The following is a 22,163-nucleotide window of genomic DNA, read 5'->3' as shown; positions in this document are numbered from 1 at the left end:
AGTCTTAGAAGCTGTTGTACGCTGGTACTAGGCATAAGGCACATAAACTAACCCTATAATACTTCCTTAGACTAAAAGAAATTATATAATTAATTAATATTATATAAAATAATAGAAATCCCTATTAAATAAGCGGTCCGTTCTTAAAAAATCCTTACTACCGCTAGTAATTATTATTATAACTTCCACTACAGAATTAAAACTTCCTATTCTACCTCCTTCTCTTTCTCCTTCCGCTTTTTCTCCACTACCGCCTAGGCCGGTAGGTATAGCGTTTCCAGGTATCCGTTATAGAAGGCCTATACAGCGTCGGAGGCTATAAATACATCGGCGTACAATTATTATAATAGTATATATAGAAATACCTAAATAATAAAATATTCCTAACGGCCCTTATTATTTTTTTAATATTTATTAATCTTTTCGAATTTATATTCTACCGAATCCTCCCTATTATCAGTCTTCTTTATAGTTTGGCCGTAGTTAGTACGAATATTTTATTCCTCTATATTTATTTATTTTAGAAGATTTTATTCGTCCTATAATTTAATTTTATTAATATAGAATATTAGGCTATACTTTATATTAATTAAAAATTTAAATATAATTCGATAACTATCTATTTTAATAATTTTGAACGGTCCTTCGAAGAGGGGTATAAATTTAGTATAGGGACGGCCGGTATTGAAATTCTTAGTATTAAGTAGGACCCTATCTCCCTTTTTATATTTCGGTATATTAGTCCGTTAGATATTCGTATTATCTTTATAGCGTTATTATATTTACCGGGCTTAATTCGTAATAAAGTTTAAAATTTATTTAAATCGGTTAACTAACTTATTAATTTTAAAATATTTAATTTATTATACTACTAATATCTTTAACGGGTATAATTTAGCCAGTTTAATACCTATACGAGGGTAGAAGTTATAATTAATAAAGAAGGGGGAAATATTAGTAATTTTAAAAATTAAATTATTCCTAACGAATTTTACAATTAGTAACTAATCTATTTAATCGTCTTATATCTAATTAATATAAAGGTAAAAGTACTTTTCTATCTTAATATTAATATATTCGGTCTAACTATTAATAGCGGGGTAGAAAGTAGAGGAGGGTTTAAGGGCGACCTCCAATTATAATAATAAGGTTTTTTAGAATTACGAAATAAATTAAGTACTATAATTAAAGATAATAGAATCCAATAGGCTATAAATACTATAAATTCTCTCTATAAAGCGTTCTACTAATTTTTCCGCTATTAAACCTATAGTAGAAATATAATACTATATTTTAATAAGCCGGTCGATAATAACGGCAATATATTTAAATTCCTATCCGTAATATAAGTAGGGTATAAGCGGGGTAATATAATTAATTGAAATATCCTTCTATAGTATAAATAGTACTGCTAACGGTTTTAAAAAGTTATAAGGGGGGTATTATAATAATTTAGACTTAATATATACTAAATAAACTTTATAATACGACCGGACTGTAGCGTATATTCCTAATTAAAAGAAGGATTAAAATAGTAATAAATAGGTCTTTTTACAATTTAAATACCCGGCGGTTAGCGAATTATAAATATATTAAAGGAGTGAAAGATAGAATTCTATATTAGTAAGGTCGATAAAGACGGCGCTACGGAAGTACGTTCGTCTTTAAATCGTTTAATATTTAACGAAGGGGACTTATTTTATATAGTCTTTAACTTCCCTAAATTATATTCGACGGTTAGGGTCCAATAAATATATAATAATATCTTAAAGTATCGTCGACCTTTTATAACCTTTTACTACTAAGTCATCCATCAATTTCTCGTCTAATACCTTTAAATTACAAATATATTCGGTATTAATATCGACCTCCTTATTTCTATTCTCTAAAATAAACGCTCTATTAATAAAAATATTATAATTGAATAAGACTTTATTTTTAGCTAATAACCTTTTATTAACTTTATTCTTAAATAAATACTCTAATTTCCTATTTAATACGTTGGGACGTACTTATAAGGATTTAGGGTAGTATTTAATTATAAAATTAAAATAGGAGAGGAATTAAAACTAATATATATAACGGAGGGTGAATTATTTATTAATTATAAAAATCTTTAAACTTTTATAGTTAGTAAGGACTTCGAATAGTTTTTAAGTACCTTCTAATTCGGGGCGCTATTCCTTAAGGGCTTTAATAATAGTAAATAATTCCTTATTATAAATATTATAATTATATTCAGCCGAAGAGTATTACTAATTAAAATAAATAATCGGGTATAAAATTCCCTTCTTATTATATTAGGATAGAGTACTACTATAAACCCAATTTAAGGTATCCGTTTTAACGATGGTCTATTTAGACTAATTATAGATCCGAAGTACTAAATTACTATTAAAAGCCTTTTTAAGGGCTTTAAAGGACTTCTAATATTAGTTAATCTATTACTAATTAGCCGATTTCTTCATTAATTCGTATAATAGGCTAGCGATAATCGAAAAGTGTTTAATAAATCGTCGGTAGAAATTAATAAAACTTAGGAAATACTATAGCGCTCTCTTAATTTTTAGGACTTCCTAAGTAACAACGGCGGAGACTTTATTGGGGTCCATCTTAAATCCTCCTAATATAATAATTAAGCCTAAATATTTTATCTTTATAATATAGAATTTATACTTATTAATATCAATTTAAAATCCCGTTTGGATTATCCGCTATAAGACTTTCCTAATATGGTTTTTATAATTTATTTTATTATTCGAATAAATTAGAATATTATCGAGGTACGCTATCGTATATATATTGAAAATATTATAAAGAATATTATTAATATAATTCTAAAAGGTCCCTAAAGTTCCTTAGAGGCCGAATGGATAGATAATAAATTTATAAAGGCTAAACCGAATAATAAAAGCGGTAAATTATTTATATCCTTCCTTTATACGAATTCTATTAAATATAGCGATTATATTGAATTTAGTAAAAATCTTTACGTAACAAATCGTATTAAAGGTCTCCTTAATTAATAATAGAAGGTAATACGATTTTAGTATTATATTATTAACGTTATAGTAGTTAATATAAATATAGATACTGCTACTAAGCTTTTTAATTAAAAGAATAGGAGATGCGGCTATAAATTAAAATAAATAGATAAAATTCTTTCTTAAATTATTATCAATCTACTTCTTAATAATATTAACCTCTATTAAAAATATACAACGCAGCCGTACATTAAGAGGAGTCGCCCCTAACTATAATTTAATTTTATAATTATATAAATAGTAAAGTAGGATTTTTTTAATTAAGAAAGGGAGGAATATTATTATTTTATTAATATATCGGCGACCCTTTAACTTCCTTAAAAGGGCGATAATCTCGTCTCTTATTTTAATTAGGTAATCGGCCTTATTAAGGAACTTCTTTATATTTTTATTAAAGATTTTAATTAAATATACCTACCGGATTATCTCCTTATAAAATAATGTATTCTAATTGAAATTACTAATCAAATAGATTACCTTAATTAGAACCGCTACCTCCTAAGATTCTTCGGATAAATAAATGCTAACTAAATCGTTAATAAAGAAGTAGAGGAAGGGAGGAAGATTTTCTTTATATTATTAATTATTACCGGCTATAATATTTACGATTATTTCTTCAATTAAATTTATATCCCAGATTCTAGCCGCAACAGCTAACCTTTTAAGTTCGGTATAATTTATAATATACGGCTATAAACATTGGGATTCGCAGGCGAAATTGAAAGTAGCCGCGTTGAGTTCTTTAATATTATTTAATTTAATAGAAAAAATCTTATTAAAATTATAGTAACAACCGGTACAGGGGTGTTTTATACCTACAGAAATATATTAACCGTTTAGATAAATATAGGGGTTATAGTATATTAGGCTCTTAATTTTAATAAGAAGGGCCGCTATATTTATAATATTAATTTTAAATCCGGCTCTATTAACTATTAACGCTTTAATAAGGGGCGAAATAAATTAATAACTATCTTAAAAAATAAATAAGGTCCCCTTCTTATTCCTTATTATAAGAAATGGTAGTAGCGGCAATAATAGTAATTCTATTTAAATAGAGTAAATAGTTTTACTCCTTAGGTTCGCTACTAATATTTATAATAGTAGTAGCGATATTAATTCTATTTAAATAAAATTAATAATTAGTATCCTCTGGGCGGGAGGAATGGCTTCGTACTTCGGGGCTAGTTAATAAAATGGGGCGTTCTTACTACGGACGGCTACGATCGAAACTTAGTTAGTAAGAACTCTCAGCGCTATTAATTAATCCTTAGGAAGGTTAATAGGTAAATAATAACTTTAATAAATAGAGTTAATAAAATATATTCTATACCAGTCGTAATTAATTTCGGACTTATAGTATTATATTTAAGGGAATTCTAAAATTACCGGATAGTTCTTTAAAATATTATAAATTAAAAAAGTAATTATTTTACTATAATATCTAATCCGGAGTTTAACTATTACTCCTTTAAAAATAATACCTTTAATTACCCTATTAATAAGGACGAACTTCTTTACCCGGCGGAGGCGAAAACGGGGAAGGTTATATTTAATTATAAAAGAATAGTCGATAAAGGCGAATACGGAATAGCCAAAATCGATAAGGGTAATATAATAATCTTTGTACAATCCAATTATAATATAAGAAAATAAGAGTATTAAATTTAGGGAAGTAGAACTATTTAATAATTATATTCTAACCTCCTCCAAACCCTCTAACTCTATAGAATTTAAAACCTATTTCTATAATAACAATAAGGAAGGCTTTTATACGTAATTAGGTATAGAGGCTAAACGTTTTCCGGATTATTATAGTATTCGTCGCCGGCGGTAATAATAGTAGTAGGGGTTACAGCGGGAGTAGTAATAATAATATTAGCAACAGGCACGGCTCTAATAGCGCGGACCTCTTCTTTACTATAGCAACCCTTACCTCTACTTTTCTTCTTCTTACCCTTATTATATTAAAGACTTTAAGAATTATAATTAACCGAGGCGAAGTAATTATAAGCAATATAATTATTACTATTATAATAGTAGCATTTACCTTTATAGGTACGTTAGTTGAGAATATTCTTATAAATAAAAACGGTAAGGTTAACGGCGTTGAAGTCTATTTTATTACTACCCTAGCTAATAGGAATATTATTAATATTATAAGAATTAATATTACCCGTATTAGTATTAGTACTACTAAAATTATTATTAATAAGGGCGCCGTTACCGAAAATACGAATATTTATTTTATAGCGGTAATTAGCGTCTTCTAAATTACCTATAATAATACAATAGATTGTAAACTATTTTTTAAAATCGTTAACCTCGGGAAGGTCGTAATACGCGAGAGCGTTACGGAGGCGCTTATTAATTTTATTATATAGGTAGTAAACTTTTATAGAGTTATTAAGGCTATAGAGGTTTATTAAATTAGTAAACTCCAATTCGAATTCTATAAAAGATATATTCTTTATAAAAAATTCTTTAAAACGACGGCTAACGTCTATCTTTAAATTAATATTCTAGAAATAGGTAATTAAATATTCTATAAATTCAATACCGGTCTTTTAATATTAAAAATCCACATTTCCTCTATTCTAAATAATATCCAAATTATTTTAAATACTAAATAAGATTTCGGGACCTAATAATATAGTAGTACAAATAATTTTAATATCCTTATTAATATAAAGGAGGGGGTCGTACTTCTATTAAAATAAAATATAGAAATACTATACTTTAAAAATCTTATATCTACGGGCCGTACTAACATTCTCCTTGCCGGTGAAAATCGGCGGGTTCTTTATAATCTACTTTAAAAATAATATTTTATTAGTATTAATACCGGTAGTTTTATTAAAATTATCGAATAGGGACCGAATATTAGCGCTATAAAATTTAAAAGCGGTATAGTCTATATTAAAGTTATCGTATTTCTTTTAGAGGTTATTAAATTTAACTATTAAATTAAAATAGTCGAGGTTCTTCTAATCGAAATTATTTTAAACTCTAGTAATTACTTTACAAGCAATCTTTAATTCATCCTTACTATATTCAAAATTAATAGTAACATCTTCGTATTAAATAAGATTATTATAATGAAGGCGACTAAGCGGGGCGATAATTAATTAGAAAGCGGGGTCCTAAATAATAATATTAATTATATTAAGGTAAGTACGAGGGATAATTTTCTTTTCCTTATTATTACTAATACTAATAAAAAGATTATTAATTATTATTAAGGGAAGGAGTTCGACGAATACGGTTTAATAAACGGTAATATCGGTAGTATTAATAATTTTATTAAATACTTTATAAATATCGTTCAAATTAAATAGTATACTCTTAAGAGGGGTACTGAAATTAATAAAATCGTCGGTATTATTAATAGGAGAGAAGGATATATAATTACTATTCTCGTTGTAAAATATAAGAAAGGTAATCGTACGAAGTAGTCTCTTATCCTTTAAATAAAGAGTGCTTACCCTTATTTACTAAATAAAGAGAGCGAGATTATAATTACGATTATTGTAATTTACGACTGTCGGTGTTTGGGGTGCTAGACTCGGCGATTCGACAAGCGAGGCGATTCCTACACGCACGCTAATTGAGAATTAATAATACGATGAAAGAAAATAGGTTTGCGCTATAAATATAATAATTAAAAGGTGTAATTAACTATCACGGGCAAAGGGTAAATAGTAAATATAATTATACATAATTATACGAAGGAGAAAGGAAGAGAAGTATAGCCGAATGCTTAGAAGGCTGGCCTTATAAAGGCAACCGGCGGCGGGTCTAATAGACCCGCGGCAAGCAGCGTTCTGACCAATCAGCTACCGGCAATAGTCGGCTTGCCGGCGGTGATGACAGTGTACGGCAATCTTAGAAGCTGCTGTACGCTGGCACTAGGCATAAGGCACACAGGCTAACCCTGTGACATAAACTAATTAATATTAGTAGTACAACGTACTCTAAATACCTTACCCTATACAAAGTTAAATAGAAGAATCTACACATTATATAACAGATTAACTATACTACCGCCGTTGGTACTATACTTACTATAACTACAATTAAAATCACTAATATAAATAAAACTCTCCTTATTATTATATTTAATATTATTATCCTTATTTTAATATTAAAATTCTTAAAGGGGGTTAATAATCTAGGGGAATTAATAGAGTACTAAAATAAAAGAGGGTTAATAAAAGGGTTATATATAAAAAAGTAAATTTAAAAGAAAAAGGGCGGGAAAAGGTTATATATAATTAACTAATTATTTATTTTTTTTTTACGTACATAGGCTAGAAGGTAGTAGGTACGCGAAGTAAACATTTACTTTTAGAATTTCAAATTTCGTCGATTCTAATCAAAATCCAGTATTTACACTACTTTTTAAATCCATCTAGGTAATCTAGGTAATCTATATACTTCTAATCAGAATTATAATTTTTAGAAAAATTGTTAATTTACTAATTGTTTTAACGAGTAATCCTAAAATCTAATTAGTTAAATAAATTCGAATACCCTATAAGTACACTATAACTTTACCAATTATAGAAGGTAATAAGTAATAATTTGGGTGATTTTAGTACCCCGGCTGGCGAAATAAAGGGTGTGTATGTAAGAGCTTCTATATTGTCTGTTAACTCTTTCTCACTTTGAAATTAAGCGATTTCAGCCAATTAGAGGCTGTAGATAAATGTGTCCGAGCTTGCAACCCCCCCTGTTGAATAATGTGGGGCGGGTAACACGCTAACAAACTTTCCAGCATTGATCTGTATGCTTAATAGGTACCTTTAGAGAGGTATTACGAAAACAAGCTCTACCCGTTGGGGAGGGGGTCAGGTTTCCTGTCGTTTCCCCAACTCTGTCCTGTTGTTTCTCCAACTCTGCTCCCCTCCCCAACGGGGACCCTTTGTCTCACAATGCAACGTCGAAGCTTTTACAGATCCCCCGCACCCCTCACACCCTCCAGGTCTCGGCCAAAGCGTCCCGGATCATCGAATGATCAACGTGGTATTGCACCTGTTTGTAGTGTACGACCAATGACACGAGTGAGACTGAGCCAGGGTTGAGGGAACCATGGGTTTCACTCGATGGTTATGCGCCAGTGATCATCGTTGTACCTATGTGCATAGGTAACTTTTTAGTCGTTTTAATCCAGGGGTGACCATGAGAAGCTAAACTTGGATGGAGCTTTCGAGAAGAAGGAACGAATAGCTTTGGCGGGAAAGAATGAGGAAGCTGTTGTTTAGGGGTCATTAGAAGAGGGGGAAGGGAGAAGTTGGAAGTGAGCATAAGGTTTGAGCAAGAAAAGATGTGGAAAATTGCTATCGAGTGTTGTGTCTAGACTGCTGGAGATATTTGCAATGTATGCAAGCATAATATTTACTCTAAGTAGGACAGTAATAAAGAGAGCATGAAACCACTTACCCCTTGCAACTGTAACAACCAGCCGGAGGTACTTCTTTCTTCTTTCCTTTTTTTTTCTTTTTTTTTTTTTTCTGTCATGGTTCTCAAATCGCTGATCTATGGTTCGTGGTTATGGTTGTGCTCAGCTTCAACTTGTGAGCATTGGATTGCTATTCAATAGTAGCTTCCTTGGAATACCAGGAGAAGACGCTTAGCGTAGCCGTTCCGACCTCACCCATACCTTGGTCTCAGTCTCGAGCTGATCAGCTTCTTTGCGTCTTGGTCAAATACTTACCTTCAAGTTGTTTGGGAGCATAGGGAAACTCGCGTGGAAATCAGATCGAGAAGAAATATAACTACAATCATTCCTCATTAGCTTTCCAATTTGCACAATCTAGAAACTCTTACAGACCAATCATCAACCATGTGTCAGATAGCTGCGCGGGTTTGTAGGTAGTCTGTTGTTCTTTAACTGCTCTGGTCTCCTTCAAAGCTTTGGAGACTTTTACTCTCCGGTGAGGGTTCATCGATCCGTACCCGGTGGGCGCGCAAGCCACCATCTCACCCTAACCCGTTTGCCAGTCCCAATCTATGTGTAGCTATTTTTGTCTCCCTCCTACAGCAGTATAGTCCCAGGTATTTTGAAAGAGTAGCATCGACGGGATAGCTACAAGCCTTTTGGGTACCTGTAACACGGAAAAAGCTTCTCTTGGGTGGTGGGAGGCATCACAAAGCAGAACATGTAGGTCACGCATTCCCCCATGTTCCAAGAATGAGCAGGATACCTCTAAGCAGCCAAGAAAGAGCGGAAGTGGCTGAGGCGTAAAACTGTAAAGTGCAAAACTCCTGCAACCGAGATGCAGGGCTCAGGCACATGGAAGAACCACGGCCATGACCCCGAGGAGGAGTATGTGATTGCAGGATATGCTGATACGATGTTTTTTGGGTACTATCTTTCCAGTGGATGCACCGGCGTTAGGACCGGCCTGTGTATACTAGCGAAGTCAGAGATGAGGTGAGTGTTTCGATTCTACACCTCTCCTATCCTTGCCCCGAGTGGAGCCAAGAGAATACAAACAATGAAGGACCTCGATAACGTCCTCAAACCCACGCCACGACGTCCTGGGAGTCCCCCGGGGGTTCGTCCGAAGAATAGTAAGTATTGTACCATAGCGGCCATGTTGTTGCCTATTAGGTAAACGGGCTTAGGAACGGAATACTTTCCAAGGTAGCAAAGAGAGACGGTGTTGAAGCTTCTCAAAGGACTTGTGTTGGTTTGGTCGTTACCACTGGCCAATGGTGCCATTTCAAGATGCGAATTATGTAAGTGTTCAGGTTCCGGAAGATGGAGCCGTCAAGCAATGGTGGCTATGGCTGTATCGTCCGGCACATATGGCCACAAGAGGTCGACACCAGTAGGACCAAGGAACTGTGGCGTGTAACTAAAAGCCTAGATATGATCTGTCGGCCGAAACAGAGGGAGCAACTCGGCTGTCATGCCTGGCGAACGCAGCACGCCGATATATTGAGTATAGTTCTTGACCAGTGGCAGATAAAGTGCAGTGTTCAACGAAAGTAAAAATAGCATCAATATCGAGAGTCAGTTGACTTGGAAAAGTGTTGTTGAACGTGCCGAGAAATACCCTTTAATTCCCTTTGTCCCTACCTGAAAATAGTCGCAGGTCTCTACGTTCGAGCTATTCGATAGCCCCAGACTTCGTAGAGAACACCATGGGAACGGCACGCAGGTGTCACGCTGCGACGGGGTGTGTTACATCCTTCCGGAATGTTGTTGACATAGAGGTTGTTCCCCAGCGACCGGATCTGGTATTCACGCTGCCAGGTTACATCGGCCCTCGTGAACCACACAAAGAACCATGATCAGACGATATGGTCTCGATCAAAGATGGAAGAGCTGGGCGTTGCAGCTACTGAGCAAGGCTGGAATTGGGGAAGCGTAAAAAGGGAATCACGGTCCCTGGATACCTCAAAACTTTAGACTAAAGTGCCGACGGGATATTGTGAGGAAGCAAAGGCCAGTAGCCTTCGTATCAGCACGGCCAAAGCTTGGTACGACATCCTGATGAGGTGACCCTTCAAAAGGCAGATGTCCCGCTTTAATATGCGCTTCATTTAACCTCACTTCATCCGCAAATTCGCTGCAGCGACCCATGAGTCTTGTCAACCTCAGATATCGGTTTTAGCGCGGTCCTTTTCGGCTCTGGACGGGAGAACCAAAACAATCATCAATATTGGCAGTCAAGGATTGAGATCTCTTTGAGGCTGGGACCGAGTCAGCGTTGAAGGAAACTTAAGCAACTTGGTACCGGTGCGAATAGTCGAAAGGTCATGCGTTCTTGGCGACAGGTTAGCATCACCACAGTGGCCAAACCAGGGATGCCATGTATGGTGCTTTTCAAGAGCCTCTATCTCCGGAAGCTGATCGCGGGGATGAGAAGGAAGAAGTCAGAAGAGAACGCCAAAGAGGAAGAGACGGGCTCGCCTCCGACATGAGTATAAAGGGCGGCGGTATCCCACGACGAGATGGCTTTGATTTCCTGCATCAAAGCAGCCTTCTCCAGCCATCTAAAACCACAAAGCCCTCAAATCTTTCCTGATCTCAAGTGACCAATTTGATCCCTTTCAACGATCATCTTTGACAATCAGCCAAAATGCGTTTCTCCGTCGCCTACCTCCTCCCCGCTCTCGCTGTCGCCAAACCTTTGGGTGTTGTCCAGCCCTCTCCCGATGGCTGGGCTGATGGTCCGGATCCCAAACAGATTCAGATCGCCAGCGCCACCTTCTCCGGCAACGGCTGCCCGCAAGGCACCGTGTCCACCAGCATCTCTCCGGACAAGACGGTACGTCGTAACAACGGCACCCGTGCAGTGTAGAATAGCACGGTGTGGTTGACCTTCCTGTCCTGGAAGGCTACCAAGTATGTAAATCGAATCTGGCGACCGATACTGATTTGGACAAAAATCCAAGGTCATCACCTTTGGCTTTGATAGATTTCAGGTCTACATCGGCAAAGGGTACAACCCGACAGAGAGGACCAAGAACTGCCAGCTTCACCTGAACCTCAAAGTATGTCATCCAACATTTTGACCATGTCTGATACGCGACAGACCGAGTCAAGGAACTAATGATGCGCAGTACCCCGGTGGCTTCCAGTTCTCCGTACTCGAGAGCACGTACCACGGCTACGCTTTCCTCGAGCCCGGCGTGACCGGCACCTTCTTCAGCACCTACTACTTTAGCCAGGCGCCTTCAGACACTACCACCACCCAGACCACCATCAGTGGTGGCGGCATCTGGGCCGAGGGCCAGGTGTACACCAAGACCGACAAGGTCCCGACTGCCAGCTACATCTACTCGCCATGCGGCTCCAACGGTATCCTCAACGTCAACAACCGCATCGCGCTAACCAGCTCCAACTCCAGCGCTGTTGGCGAGATCACCGATGACGATGCCACCGTCGCTTTCACTCAGCAGATCAACCTCGCCTGGAAGCCCTGCACCAAGTAAAGAACCAAAAGTGGCACGACTCTGGGATTCTCGTCCTTGGAAGTTCAGCTTGGGAGGAGGCGGTGGTCGGAGTGGTTAGGTGGAGGTAGTGGCTTCTTCTGGAGCAGGATTGGAGATGGGCGATAGCTGCTGGCATGCAGCCCAGGCATACAACAGCCGGATGATGTCGAGTTTCCAGTGATAGTGAGGACTGGAAGAAAAAGGTAGCCATTTGTACTTTGACGGATATTTGGCTTTGCGTGGGCTGGGGCCTTTTCTTTCGCTTTTCTTTGTTGTTGTTCCCTTTTTTTTTGTTCTTTTGTTCTTTTTTTTTTTTTTGTTGCATTTGGCAATGAAGTTCTTGTGCCTCCTAGAGGAACTGAAGTCAGCCAAGCCTTCAACAATTCTTTGACTCGGTCGTTGTGGTGACTGAGTGCATCCTGCCTTTGGCGCTCTGGGCAAGCGGAGAACAGTCGTCTCGTCAGCGGCGGTGGTTGAGTGACATGATGATGTCTTGGGTGAAAGACCTGAAAGAGCGAATCGACGTTGTGACGTTGAATAAAAGTCCTGTGTTCCCGTTGAGTTTCAAGGTTCCTTGCGTTTCAAATGATGGAAGGTGGTGCGAGACGTCAGAACGTTGTTTGGGTGCGCCGCCCAGTGATTGTCACCGGGCCGCTGTCATCTGGGGCTGCACTGATTGCCTGCTGGCAGGCGCCACCTGCAGTGAGAGCAGCATCACTTCGGCATTCGGGCTTGGGTGCCAGACGCCCGAGCCGCGGGCCTGCAGATCATCCCCAGCTCCCATCACCACAACGTCCATTCTCTTCCTTCTTCTCGCCACTTCCACATCAACAGTTCCACCCCAATTTCGACTCCCACGTCGACGCAAATTGCAGAGCGCCGCCGACCCGAAATTATGGTTCAGCCGTGTACGGTAGCCGGACGCCTCTGATCGATGGGTCCACGGGATTTTCTTCGCCCACATTACCGACGAGCATCTATACACTTCCGAGGGGCATTTGGTTGACATTCGACGGCTCGTCACGGCCTTCAATGCACCTTGGTAATTGCACCGTTCGACATTTCAATTGCCAGCCATGGAAACAAATGGGATATCCTACCCAGATAGCTGGGAGCCAGCTGACTCGGTCAAATTCCGGTCCCAGAGCAGCACGTGGCTTGACAAACAAACCAGACCTGGTACCTGGTAATATTGATACCCAGCTCAGCTTTTGACAGAGACACGGCCTGCGCCCGCTTTTTATCACACTAGCATCTGCCTGGCTGATGGTTCTGGGTTGTCCTTGTTGCTGAACAGCCCACTGAGGAAGGAAAAAGGAAAGCAAGACACTCTAAAACCATGCCCGCTGGACGACGGGCGAGCCCACCGTCTCTAGCCACCCTCCCGAGACATCGACAGCATGGTTTCCGGCACACCCTACTGGTTTCAACCCGCTCGATCATGCAGGCCCTGTCTTTCCGCAACAGCCTGAACTCAACAACGGTTGGGATGGATCGCTACGGCCACTTGCGGTCTGTCCTTGGATCATGCTTGACTGCTTCCAGTGTACATACGTCATGGCTGCCCCATGTCCCCATGTCCCAGCTGGCCGGACGATCACTTCTCAACCACTGTTCTCGACTGTGCTCGCTGCTGCTCAAGCACCAGCGGTCCATTGAACGACCCTTACGGGCACTTTAACGCGTCAAAGCCGTCATCCTAGCCATCGCTCCCTTAAAGGCTTCTCCGCAGTGGGCTTAGAAACAGGAATTCAACGTCCCAATGCGCTCGAACCGTTACCTAAACCATGTGCGTTGCGCATGAACCGTTTTGTGCCACCAGGGGTACCGTTCGTATCTGACGGACTTGCAAGGCCAGTCTTGCCGAGAGGAATTCGAATCACCGACGAAATTGCGCCCTTTGCTGATTGTCCTACGCCCATGAGGCGGCTGCGATCTTCGTCGAGTTCACCTCACTTTACATGCGTGCCTGAGACTTAAAACCCGCATTGTCGAAACAAACAGGAGCGCCCCCGCGTTTTCAGTTCTTTCTTTTTCCTTATCCCGCGCTGCTGGGTCATGACCCTGGACTTGGTTGCATACCCAGCCGGAGCGTACCCAATCTGGCGTTTCTGGGCGCAACTGTTCCTTGTTGATACAGGAAGCATCAGAACGTTGGGCGGCGATCATGACAAGGCCATCCAATTGCCGTTACCTGCGCTGTTATCCCGGCCCTTCAGAGGCTGCAAACGGGAGTGTGATATGTGATATGGCTGTCTCTGCCTTAGCCATTACAATTGTGGCGGGCTCGGGAGTGTAGACATCCGGAATTTGACGCCGGGGGTCTTGGGTTACCACTGCCAAAACCAAATTGATCGCACAAAATGCCTCCCAACGTCTTTTTCCACAGCTCCTCGCTGACATTAGCACCGGAATATCTGAACTGTGCAAATCAACGAATCTGGCTCAGTTGGTGGTAACGGGGCTGTTACATCCCATTTGTTACCGAGACGTTACCATCGACGAAATCCACAGTGACATTATTTGTAACTCATATAGGCAGTGAACATTGGCGAGTGTCCAACACAGCTGCAACGCATTGTCAGAGGTGCTATGGCAGCGCTTGTGAGCAAGGGAAGAACGCCTTCAACCACATCAGGTAGGAAAGTCCGAACTGCCTGAATCTAAGCCCTCGCTAGGTACACATCTACAACGTTTACAACATACACTTTGGTTGCAACCCCCCACCACTCCCCCCCCCCCCCCCCCCCCTTTTTTTTTCCCCGACGACATGATCGGTGTACGCATTTTCGTTGGCTTTGATAAGCGCAACAATGAGTATTCTTTTGCATCAGAGCCATGTCTTCTATCAGTTATATCATATTTGTTGCTCTCGGTCCGGAGATGGCTTTCTTCGCTTTCATTCTCGTCGTTTTTCGGGTGGTGCTTGTCTGACTGGTTGACACACAACAGAGGATGTGTGCTAGGGTTCATGATTGGGTTGAGGTCGAAGCCAAGCCAGTTGGCGCCCTGGAAATACACCAAGGTACCTAAGCGATCTTGAAGTAAATAGCTGGTCAGTCCTAGGCGTTACACCCTTGTACCTACGTACCCTCCCACCTATTCCTCTTACAGTGTGAGAGTAAGCACTGTCTTTTTTTGGGGAAGACGTGACAAGCAAAGACCTGATCCGACGTTCCTTTTCCCGATCTCTGGAACTATAGCTTTGTGCCACGGATCGTGACAGCAGTTTTTCTTTTGTCATGAACCATTTGCGTTTCTTTTTCTTACCCTTCCTAACTTCGCAAAAATGCCCGGGCCTGGCCTGACTAGCAAGCCCAGTGTCCACTTTGACACCACATCGTGTTCGCAACTTCGACAACAACCATGCACATATGCGTTCTGAAGTAGGGCTGATGAAGTTTGTTGTGGAGAGAGACAATAACTGGATGGTGGATATGATGGAGACCGCCAAGTACAAGAACGGGTATTGTTCCCGCTTCCTTTTTTTCACCCGTTTATTTTGATAGCTTCAGTCACATGAACATCATATCAACTCCATAAACGAGTCGATCCGCCCCGTCTCAGGAACGGTACGAAGTTTCCAAGGTTCCAACAACCAAAAAGTGCCAGTCCAGTCCAGTCCAGTCCAGCCACATCTTGTCCTATCAGATTCTGCACACGCTTAGGGTTCTATTAGGAATTATGTGCGACTATATTCAGGTGAGTCTCATCCTCTGTTCATCTACCGACTCATACCAATAAACTAATACGACATGACATGGCTAGAGAGAATATGCCTGCCGACACATGCGCTGGATAGCGTCCCACTGGTGTCGTGAGTACACTATCACCCACAAGAGGTGTAAACCGAACGTAGCTCACTTTGAGCAGAAGTGAGTTGTCCTTCCAAAGGATCATAATTATGACACTCAGATACTAACACCCTTTTCTTTAGAGATTTCGACTGTGGGGAGTGTAAGAGCAGGCAAAGGGGAGCAGTCCCATGGGAACATATGATTCGACGCGACAAGAGCCAGGTGTATTAAACAACAACCGCCGAAACAACGACGACACCACGATCACCTTCACAAACGGAATGACTTTATGACCAACCAATCATCACAAACTCTCCCCGGCTCTTCATCTACAACAACTCTTAAAAAGACAACAACCATAACCACACGGTTAGCCATGGGTCATTCATTTTGATTTATCGGCATTGTCGACTTGGACGTCGACACACTTGCTCAAAAACTACTGGGGCGGCTTTTTGTTACTGATTTGATATCGTTCATGTTTCTGGAAGGAATCACAAATGCTTCAGCACTTCATTTTCGCTTGGATTATTGGGGCTCAACGCGGCGGCGGCAAACTCGTCCTCCTACTTCGCAGTTTCGCGAAAGTTCTATTCTTGGTTCTGGGGGAAAAACACTTTTTTTTTTTTGTTCTTTTCCTTTTGTTCTTCAGGGACGGCCATCTGTCATCGTCATAATACCCCTATTTATTTTTACTGTTTTTGTCTGATTTTGGTCTTTGTGTCTGTTATTTATGAGCTCTTGTGCAGCTCCACCTTTGGGCTGGTTATCTGATTTCTTCTGTTTGTTCGATTTTTGATAGCATTGCACCTGGGTTGCAGGAGAGCGTGGAGAGGATTACATTTAGCTTGCTTGGGGGGGTGGGGGGGTGCAGTAGCTTCTAAGCTCGCAACTGCATCACATTTCGACTATCTTGAGGCAAGAAGGTGCGGCATTATCATTGATAGTGGGTTGTATGAGTGTGTTTTTGAATACCAGCATGTTTAACCCCCAAATGGGGTTCAGATCCTTGAAGGTCTAGATATACATGTTGACCGTTCGTCCTGACATTTTCAGTATACTGATGGACGTGTGTTGAATCTTCACCGTTCTTTCCCATACAATGTCCAAGACCACGAATCCTCACCGTAACTGACCATCTAGCTTCGTTTACTCGTGATCATTTGCGCCCAGTCGCCCAAACAGTCGGGTTCCATTACATACATATGTCTTAGAATTCACGGGCATTTACAGGACCCGTTCTAAATCCGAGAAATCAAAGATCCAAATGTTGAAACGTACCAAACACGAGTCGCAAAAGTATCCGAAAATGTCCGAACACCGACTTACCGACTGACCAACTGACTGGCGTACCAACCGATTCCTCAAACATTTTGCCTCAACACGGCTAGCCGACGACTCAGCCTCTCGGTACGGTACAGTACAGGTCTCATTGAGTATTAGGGTTGTCTTGTAGACAGGGCAAATGAGACAAGACGGAGGAGACGCCGCTTCTATCACAGTGTCTCCCCAGCCTAGACTAGGTGCGTACGAAGAGCAATTGTTGGGTGGAACAGCCAGTTGGGTCTAGTCTTAGCGTCCTTTGACCGAAAAAAGTCCCAAGACTAACCTAGAGCCAACACGACTCATTTACCAACTCCCCTAGTCCCTGCTCGTCTCTACATATTTCGTGAACCAGTGTAGCGTAGTAGTACATGACCGTTGTTGATAACCGAACATTGATCAACAGCTCAAGCGTGGAAAAGCGTGGACCTTATCGGTCATTGCCCACCTGGGAGCTGGGATGATTCTTTATTCCAACCCAGTCAAGTTGCCGTTCATAATTTCATCTCTTTCCTCTGAAGCGATGGCTGAAGTGGCTCGCTTGGATGAATAACAACTTGACGTGTTAAACCATGTCGAACCGAGCCGGAGGCCTGGTTCTAGATGGGATCGACTGTGATGCTCGGGTACCTGTTCCCTTATATTCTTAATTTTTCAACCTTCCCTCCCCAGTCGCCCGCATTCCTCAACTTCCTTTGCACCGCTAGCGCTCATGGAAGATGGATGATGAACAGCGGACAGCTTGACTTAGTGTTTGGCGTTCGACGGTTGGATGCGCTTATGAAGGGGCCATCGGACTGAAATGATACGACATGATAGCCCATGTACCTGCATCTGCGCAGGAGGTATCTCCGGTAGTTCAGTTTAGGTAGGTTGTCGAAGTGAATGCTTACCGTACCCGTGATGAGGGGAGCCCCCCTTTTTAGTCTTTTTGATGATGAATGGAAGGGCCCAGGACCGGAACGGGCAAACTGGGTTCGGTGGGGAGCCGGGTGGGGAAGGTAATCAAACCCGGTGACTCGTGGTGAGGAAGACGAGAGGTTCTGTGGATGCCAGGCCGAGTGTATAAAAAGAGAGTAGAGGCCTCGTTTTCGTCCGCTTGTTTGATGTTGTCCTCGTCTTTTTCTGGCTTTGTTGATGACTGGGTGTTTGGTTTGTTGACAGAGTCAGCTAATGCCTGCCGCCGTTCACTGCAGCGCCAGCATGGGCTGCAGGTCGCTTGACATGCGTTAGGTAAGTAGACTTCAAGCTATGTACCTACGCATTCCGTAAGGGCTCGCTCTGCAAATCCTGGTCGTATCCTTCTTCTCGCCAAGTAAACGGTTTCCTTTTTTTTTTCTTTTTCTTTTTATAAAGAAAGGAAAGTTTAGGAAGTCGTCTGCTGTTGTTGTCGTCGTCGATGATGATGTTGATATTGGAATAGCATTAAACCGGCATACCCCTGGTTACGCCCAGGAACTGAACTCTTTTGACAGCTTGATCCACCGAGATCCACCGTGCTTTGCCCCGTCTAGGCCAGCAAATGAGATGACACGGAATTGTACATCCTGTAGGCCGAAGCCGAGGAATGGCAGAGGCCCATTGAGGTTTTGTCACGGAATTATCGGAGTGTCTTCCGCCGAACTATTATAGCCATCAAAGGAAATCGTTACCCCAATTGTTCTCGTCGACAACTGCCGAGTGTCCCGCACTTGAAACAATCAGCGTGCCTTCATCTTGGCGCTTCCCCTGCCTTGGCGGGCTCGCGGGCCTTGGCCCCCCCTCCCGGAATTTGGGGAATTGAGTGGAGGTGGAGCCGGATGGGAAGTGGGCATTCGGTCCGAGCGGGCGTGGAGGGTTCTCGGAGAGGTGGGGGAAGTGGGTTTCCGGGGTAGCTTTTATCCCCGGTCGACCCTAACCGCTCCCATCGCCGGCGCTCTCCCGCTTCTACACCTATGTACTTGTGCCGCTCTGTCGAAGGAATGCCTTCAGGTCCAAGGGGCAGTTGGGTCCAGATCCAGTGTCCCGCTCCAACTTCCCGCCCGTCCCATCCAACCCCACTGCCTCGGCCAAGAAATATGATAGGACCATGGAAGTCAAGCCAGGTATCAGATATCTGGGAACGGGTTCTAACCTAAGGTCAAGGAAAGGACGTCTCCAATCTCCCATCTAGTCATCATCACCATCACCAACAGTCACTTTGACTTAGTTCGCAAGGCTTGACTCTGGGACAGATCCCCCACAACATGTCAACAACACCACCATCGACGTTGACGAGCACGGGGGAAGCTTACTCTGGAGCACCGCCTGGCCATGTTCCCCTCAACAATACCTTTGACTGGTGTTTCAGTCAGCCCTTTTCGTCTGCGAATGACTACACCCCTAGAGCTCAAGTATTGGACAAGATCGAGGATGAGAGGCCAATCTTTGTGGATAATGCTTCAGGTTAGCATTTTCTTAACGTCTGGAACCTTGCACTCGGTAGACTTCAAAGTTGACACATCACCGCCCTAAACAAGACCGCGAACTCACCTTCGGCCAAATGAGAAGCGATGCCCTTGCCCTCGCCGCCGGTCTGCTGAGTCTGGGTCTCAACCCTAGCGATATCATCAAACTCCCACCAACACCGACCTGCCCGCAAGGGCCCGAGATCGCCCCAGTCGTCCTTATCCAGCTTCCCAACTCACTTGCTTTTGTGCCCGTGCTACTGGGAACGCTGGCCGCCGGACTCACCGCAACGCTGGTCTCACCCGCCCTTACGAGCGATGAAATCGCTTGGATCCTCCAAAACTCTCGGCCGCGAGCCATCATCACGGCGAAAGCCTGTCTCGGCGCCATGCGCGAGGCGCTGAAGAAGCAGGAACCGCGAGACCGAGCCTTCTTTGACGCCGTGCCCATCTTCACCTTTGACGCAGCCAAAGACCACTACCCTTCTGTATCGTCATCGTCACCGCCTACCTCTGTCGGCAGCGGCAGCAGCAGCAGTAAGAAGACGAACAAAACCCAGGACTGGAAGGTCCTCCTGCGCTCTCCCCGAGCAACAGTGGTCCCCTCCTCCTTCCTTCCCTCTTCCGCCTCCCCCGCTCGCACAGCCGTCATTCTCTGGTCCTCCGGCACCTCCGGCCGATCCAAGGGCGTCCTCCTCTCTCACCACGCGCTCAACTTCTCCGGCGCGCACATGTGGCACGACGCAGCCGACTACCACTCTCTTGCAAAGGTCCGGCAGCAACGCTGGCTCGGCTACGTACCCTTCTACCATGTCTTCGGTCTCTGTAACATCGTTTTGCTCGCCATCATGACAGGCAGCACCGTATACGTGATGCCGTCCTTCAGTCTTGACGGCATGCTAGCCGCCATTCCGAAGAGGAAGATCACCTACCTGCACATGGCGCCGCCCATTGCCGTGATGTTGGCCAAGGCTCCTGTAGTCGAAAAATACGCCAAGCGCGACCCAAAGACGGGTAAGAACAGCTTCAGCTCCATCGTGGCAGCCGTCACGGGCGGCGCTCCCCTCGGACACGAGGTGGTCGTGGAGGTGTACAAGCGGTGCGGGTTCAGAGTCAGGCTGGGCTACGGACTGAGCGAGACGTGCAGCACCTCGCTGCAGCGCGGCACGAGCGAGAAGGAGATGGTGGAGCAGGCGGGCGAGACGGGCGTGCCGCATTGGGGCGTCGAGGTCATGATTGCTGATATGGATGTGCCCGCTCCGGGGCTAGTGGACGGGAAAACCAAGGCGGCGAGGATAGGGCAGGAAGGGGAGATTTTGATTCGGTCGCCGACGCTGCTTAGCGCGTATCTGCCCGTGGGCATGTTCAGGACCCCTAAGGGCCAGGAGCCGGATATGTCGGTCACGAGGGAGGCGCTGACGGTTGATGGGTGGTTCCGCACAGGCGACGTGGGCACTATCAGTGCGCAGGGGAGGCTGCGGATCACGGACCGGCTGAAGGAGCTGATCAAGGTGCGCGCATACCAGGTTGCGCCGGCGGAGCTGGAGGCCGTGCTGTGTAGCAGCCCTTCGGTGGCGGACGCGGGCGTGGTGGGCGTGTATGACGAGTCGGAGGCGACGGAGTGGCCGAGAGCGTATGTGGTTCCGCACAAACCGGAGGCGCTGGGAAATAAGACCGAGCTGGAAAAGCTGGCGCATGAACTCAGGGTTTTGGTGGAAAAGAGGACGACCAAGTACAAGTGGCTTATGGGAGGTGTGGTGTTTGTGAAGCAGATCCCCAAAAGCCCTAGTGGGAAAATCTTGAGGAGGATCTTGAAGAGTGGTGGGGAGGACACCAAGGGGGTGGAGATTCAGGTTTATCAGAAGAAGAGGAGGGGGGCTGTTGCTGTTTCGAAGTTATAAAGTCTGCGGTGTTCAACGTTATGAAGCCACCCATCCCTACTGGACAAGGAAAGAAGGTTATGTTGGGTTATATGCTGGATCATGATGTGGAAATGAAATTTAACGAACTGAGTAGAGTACCTCTAGGTAGAATCAGCACTTTTCGTGTCCTGACGAACATCCGATCCACACAAACCGCACTTGACATTTTTTCTTTCCCCTTTCTTGGCATGAACACTATGGTTCCGTTCTCATAGTTATCTTTTTCTATTCGAGGTCTCTCACTCATTCGTTTGTGGAGCTATAATCTCCGCTACACGGGCGATGTATCTTTGTTACATCTCGAATGGGACAGATCGCCAAGAGGGCTGGTGTTGTGGGCTGTGTTGCTGTCTTGGTGTGAGCTAATCTGGCTGAGGGTACCTCTATGGATGAAGTGGGAGATGTTGATGAGCAGCTAAGGTATCTGAATAGAAGCTAAGGCATAGGAGGGAGCATGTGAGATATGAACTCGATTTGATTTGTGTGTGTGCGAGTGTCTATGCATGGTTTTCCCGGTCTTTCATGTTCTCGATCGGAAATCCTGCGGTGCGAAATATTTCGATGCACCCTTCTCTCTCGTTAGCCTTGTAAGGCGCCTTCGAACTTTGGAACATTCTGCTGTGAAACAAACCCGAACGTAGTTTGAATGGATCAAGTAGTATCCGGATTGTAATTGGACAAAGATGGCGAGGCAGATTGGTT

At 43.0% G+C, this 22,163-nt stretch overlaps 4 protein-coding genes across 4 annotated transcripts; all 4 read left to right on the top strand.

Moving 5' to 3' along the window:
* Nucleotides 1–9,322: 9,322 nt before the first annotated feature.
* On the top strand, nt 9,323–9,792 carry B0T23DRAFT_406272 (uncharacterized protein; the record flags this gene model as incomplete). The annotated part of the gene is made up of 3 exons (XM_062839097.1): nt 9,323–9,480; nt 9,551–9,620; nt 9,661–9,792. The coding sequence occupies 3 exons, from the start codon at nt 9,323–9,325 to the stop codon at nt 9,790–9,792; spliced, it is 360 nt and encodes a 119-aa protein (XP_062690703.1).
* A 1,345-nt stretch (nt 9,793–11,137) lies between these two features.
* B0T23DRAFT_322094 (uncharacterized protein) lies at nt 11,138–11,993 on the top strand (the record flags this gene model as incomplete). Its single annotated transcript, XM_062835277.1, has 4 exons — nt 11,138–11,326; nt 11,360–11,403; nt 11,477–11,552; nt 11,622–11,993. 4 exons carry the CDS (start codon nt 11,138–11,140, stop codon nt 11,991–11,993), a joined length of 681 nt encoding a protein of 226 aa, XP_062690702.1.
* A 3,464-nt stretch (nt 11,994–15,457) lies between these two features.
* Nucleotides 15,458–16,145, top strand: B0T23DRAFT_189723 (uncharacterized protein). The gene is made up of 3 exons (XM_062833203.1): nt 15,458–15,695; nt 15,762–15,868; nt 15,931–16,145. The coding sequence occupies exons 1-3, from the start codon at nt 15,678–15,680 to the stop codon at nt 16,019–16,021; spliced, it is 216 nt and encodes a 71-aa protein (XP_062690701.1). The 5' UTR covers nt 15,458–15,677; the 3' UTR covers nt 16,022–16,145.
* A 3,193-nt stretch (nt 16,146–19,338) lies between these two features.
* On the top strand, nt 19,339–21,440 carry B0T23DRAFT_406269 (uncharacterized protein; the record flags this gene model as incomplete). The annotated part of the gene is made up of 2 exons (XM_062839096.1): nt 19,339–19,537; nt 19,612–21,440. 2 exons carry the CDS (start codon nt 19,339–19,341, stop codon nt 21,438–21,440), a joined length of 2,028 nt encoding a protein of 675 aa, XP_062690700.1.
* Between the last annotated feature and the right edge of the window lie 723 nt (nt 21,441–22,163).

This window comes from Neurospora hispaniola (assembly GCF_033458365.1).
Source record: "Neurospora hispaniola strain FGSC 10403 chromosome Unknown B0T23scaffold_6, whole genome shotgun sequence".
Classification (NCBI taxonomy): domain Eukaryota; kingdom Fungi; phylum Ascomycota; class Sordariomycetes; order Sordariales; family Sordariaceae; genus Neurospora; species Neurospora hispaniola.
This window is presented reverse-complemented; position numbering and strand designations above follow the sequence as displayed.

Excerpts from the sequence above, each read along its gene's own strand:
- B0T23DRAFT_189723 (XM_062833203.1), top strand. Across the intron at positions 15,869-15,930 it reads GTAGCTCACTTTGAGCAGAA|AGATTTCGACTGTGGGGAGT; the intron begins GTGAGTTGTCCT and ends CCTTTTCTTTAG.